At 42.3% G+C, this 4224-nt stretch overlaps 1 protein-coding gene and 1 non-coding gene across 2 annotated transcripts; both read right to left on the minus strand.

The window, feature by feature from the left end:
• Nucleotides 1-795: 795 nt before the first annotated feature.
• Nucleotides 796-868, minus strand: TRNAR-CCU (transfer RNA arginine (anticodon CCU)). Its single transcript has one exon. It is a non-coding gene; the product is annotated as a tRNA-Arg (tRNA).
• Nucleotides 869-1835: 967 nt separating this feature from the next.
• Nucleotides 1836-2937, minus strand: LOC133907237 (transcription factor bHLH19-like). The gene is made up of 3 exons (XM_062349242.1): nt 2899-2937; nt 2340-2795; nt 1836-2252 (listed from the first exon to the last, which is right to left on the minus strand). Exons 1-3 carry the CDS (start codon nt 2935-2937, stop codon nt 1836-1838), a joined length of 912 nt encoding a protein of 303 aa, XP_062205226.1.
• Nucleotides 2938-4224: the final 1287 nt, after the last annotated feature.

A 4224-nucleotide genomic window follows, 5' to 3' on the forward strand; every position in this document is an offset into this window, starting at 1 on the left:
ATAGAAATAAAAAATAAGGAGGCATGAAACACATCTCTGGCCAAGAGTGATTCTACTGTATTCTAACTTGTACCTTATTGGTTTTGCCATATTCGTAAGTGCAACTTGAGTTCGTTCTGAACATCAAGGTCTTGGGCAAAGAACCAACATGCATCGGCAAAGGGCTCACTACCGGACCCTATCGTTGTCGTATTTCCTTTTTTATGGTGCTTCGTTGTTGCCGACCAACATCGCCGCAAAATGACCGCCGTGACGACTGTGAACCCAACTTGCACGATGGCAGGACACGAGGCACTAGGCCGTAGGCACCATACACCACCTCCTCTGTTTGGATTGCTGCTGCCATCGGCCCAGTCACCTATGAGAGGTAGAGAAGGTGGCAAGCTGTAGCGCTTGCGGCGGTGGATGGCAATATAGTATATATCAATATATGTGTTACAAATGTATGAATCTTGTGGGAACATAAATTGATGTCGAAAAAGCTTTTACAATCTTATAACTTAATTGGGTTTATAGATAGTATATTAAGGTAGAAATTAGTGATCAGAGCTGTATTTGTTTTTAAGAGTGTCCTGGAGAACGTTAAAAACATGGGTTTACCGTTAGATGACACAGCCATAAATAGCTACGGCCCACGGCACAAAGCCGAGCCCACCTGGTGAAAATGGATCGAAAGAGTATGAACATCAATCACCAGAAAAACGTAGGACAGCGTCTCATAAAGAAAAAGAAAAGGAACATTATTCTCATCTTTCTTGTGTGAGAAATTAAAAAGACTAAAAATAATTAAATATGCGCGCCAGGTAGGGGTCGAACCTACGGCCTTCTGCTTAGGAAACAGACGCTCTATCCACTGAGCTACAGGCGCTTTTGTGGTGGTTCTTGGCTCGTTTAGTAGAGACCGTAATATTTGCTGCTTTGCTTTGGCTCAAACCAAGAAATGTTAACAAGATCCTATATATGTACTGAAATAAATTTGAGTGCCATCAATACATAAACTTATTTTGATAAAAAATAATATTGTTAAACAAAGACAGAGAGGATTATTATGCAGGATTATCTATACCAAATAGCACCAAGTGCAAAGCTTCTTGCAAATTAAGCTCTGTCTGCATTTAATTATTTTGCAGCACTAAAAATAAGCCACTCGTCTCTAAATAAATAGAAGAGGTGCACCGTATGACTGATTAACTAGTTGCTGCTACCTTCATTTTATACAAAGAGAGATAATTTGCACCTAAATTTTTCTGAGAGCTAAATTTAGAGCCTTCACAAGTTCAACTGTGGTAGAAGACCCACCTTCTCTCTGCACAAGTAGAAAGGAGAAAAAAAAAGAAGAATACATCATTAATTGACCAATCGGAATGTAAAGGTCTCCTTCAAAGTGAAGGACTTCCATGGGAGTTTTGGAGGAATTGTATTTCTACTAATTCATATGAATGTATATATTGCACCATAGACAAGGCCTAAACCCTAGCTAATTTTTCATAGTTGTTATTCAAGAGGATTCCTTAAATTTTAACGCAAATCTTATATAGCTATTTTTAAAAAATAATTTACCTATCAAAATATTTATAACATTCGAGAAAGAGTAAGACAAAAGTATATCGAGGTCGTAAGAAGCTCTGTACAGTCCTTGGCATGCACCAAAATTTAATAGTATTATCCATGCCTCCTAATTCTACCGCTGGTACCTCATATCTTAGGAGGAGAAGGCAAAAATAGCATGCGCTAGATAGCATAGTTGTGGTAAAATAAAACCCGTGTTGTTGATTCTAAAGTCAGCGTGTAATACAGAGACGAAGCTAGCTTGGTCATTGCGATCGATTAACTATTCACCAATCGCAGCAAGTAAATTGATTACTGTAGTCTTGGATCAGTTGTGATTTTGGGAAGAGGAAATGGAGCACCTGTGCGGTGATGGTGATGTTCAGCGACGAGTCCGCGAAGGGCACGACGTTGGTGTTTACGATGGACAGGCCATGCTTCTCCAGCTCCGTCAGCACCATGATCAGAACCCCCTTCTTCTCCCGGCAGGCCACCCTAAGCAAAACCGTGGTCCCACGTACGTCTGCCTCGATCTTTGGGCTCCCCTCGCCGCCGTCACCATCCTCGGAGCCGATGCAGCAGCGGGAGTCCAGCGGAGGGGACTCCGCCGTGCTCTGGTGGTGCTCCTCCTCCAGGGCCTTGAGCCTGTCCCTGAGGTGGTGCACGTACTCGATGGTGCTGTCCAGGACCGACACCTTGTCCGTCTGGGAAGGAAAACGACCAATCGTTGACGGCATTAGTTACCCTTTTCTGTTTGTTAGCGCGTCGCTACGTAGCAAGAGAAGTATCACCTTGGTGGTGTCGGGGACGATGGATGCCAGCGTCGCGAACTGCTGGTGCATCTTCCCCCGCCGCTTCCGTTCGGCGATGGCATGCTCATGAACGCTCGTGCTTCCCCTCTGCCCACCTTTCCTCTCCATTATTGATGGTGCGGTGCCAGCGATGCCCTCCTTCGGCTCCCGTGCCGAGAAGCTCAGCTGCCTCGACGCGTCAGTGAAGGAGAACATGTTGTTGTTGCTGCTGCTGCCTCCTGCGTTCATGGCCGTCGGGAAGCCCTCGGCGTAAGATTTGCTGATGTCCCCGACAAACGAGAAGCCCGCCGTGGATGCGGTGTGCCACGCGCATTGCTGCTGTTGATCCGGTCGTTCTTGCTGTTCTTGATTCCAGAGCTCGTTGGCGAGGGATTCAGCCATCTGCTGCATGCTCAGCGGGTCGATCAAGTCGACATCTCCCAGATCCTCGTTTTCCTGCACCCAGTTCAATGAAACTACAGCATTAATTCTTCTTCTTCTTCTTCAGTTGCAACATCGATCTATCACCTAGAAAATGGCTATCTGGGGTCTTGCTTACCAGTTCTGCCAGCCATTGATGATTTGCCGAGGAGTCCATCTCAGTGCACTTCAATTCAATAGGATTGAATGCATGCAATACTGGACCAAAACCACGAGCCAAGAAATATGAAGACGCGGGATGGTGTTTTTTCAAGGAATAAAAATGGAAGATCGAATTAACCTGTTTTGTAGGTCTTGTGCTGTTGGTACAGCAAATTGAAAGAGAGGGGAGGAGCCGGCAGGCCTCTTATAGATAAAGCAAACAGTAGTTGAATTTACTAGTGTTAAAGATGCCTCATAGATGTGCTTTCCTTAAAAAACTAGAGCTAGGGTAGCTATATATCCTCCACATATGTATGATTAGCAACAATCGAATCCCAATATTCGGATCTAAGCTCCACTCTCTCTCTCTATCTATCTCTCTCTATATATATTTTAATTACATGTATTATCCAAAAATGGATTGATGCGTAAGTTCTGAAAGTATTTTGATCGAACCAAGAATACATATGCAGCCCAATAATCTCAATCCTTTTTGTCACATAAAAGTATGGTGCTACATTTGCTTAAGATTAGTTGTAACGATATCTAAACTTCTATACTTCTATACTCTAGAAAATAGGTGAGTTATAATAAATTCTAACGATCTTCACCATATATCTTATACGATCAAACGATTTAAAATCAAAATTAGTCTCCTGTCTTCCTTTCCTTCCTTCCCCACTTCTTTCCTTCTCTATCTATCAAATTAATTAGCAACTAATTTGAAAATCTCAATCAATATACACGCTAATTTGAAAAGCAGCGCCAATTTGGAAGCGCCTCTTATTCTGCAGTCAATTCCCTCCACTCACATCTTACGCAATAGTAAGTCAATAAAGAAAATTAATTATCCGCCTCTCATTAAAAATTTTCCTTTCCTGCTGACAAGGATTCGGGACCTGCACAATTCCACGTCTAGTATGCATCTCCAGGCAGTGCAAAGCTTCATGCTCCCTTTCATGAACCACATCTGTTGCGACGACCATGCATCATATCATAGTATTAAGTTGCATGCATTAATCAGTTTACTTACAAATCTAAGTTAATAAAAAAAAGATGGATAATTCATATATACTTCAACACACATAATCTACGAAGAAAAATGAATTGAAAATATTCGGTTGGAACAGCTATAACATCTTATCATTTACTAATGGTTTTTAAGGAAAAAAAATATCGATCGTTACCATTGGAATTGAAAGTGCTTGCTAAACTGCAGCGTCTCCACATGGTTGTTAAACATGAAACAGAAAGGGTCACACCGCTCCTCTTTCATTGTCGGTTTGTTAGCTCCAAATGTACA

The sequence above is a fragment of the Phragmites australis genome, chromosome 24, assembly GCF_958298935.1.
Source record: "Phragmites australis chromosome 24, lpPhrAust1.1, whole genome shotgun sequence".
NCBI lineage: Eukaryota > Viridiplantae > Streptophyta > Magnoliopsida > Poales > Poaceae > Phragmites > Phragmites australis.

Coding starts and splice junctions, on each gene's coding strand:
- LOC133907237 (XM_062349242.1), bottom strand. CDS start 2,937: ATGGACTCCTCGGCAAATCATCAATGGCTGGCAGAACTG. Junction 2,796..2,898: donor ATCAATGGCTGGCAGAACTG/GTAAGCAAGACC, acceptor AACTGGGTGCAG/GAAAACGAGGATCTGGGAGA. Junction 2,253..2,339: donor TCGTCCCCGACACCACCAAG/GTGATACTTCTC, acceptor TTTCCTTCCCAG/ACGGACAAGGTGTCGGTCCT.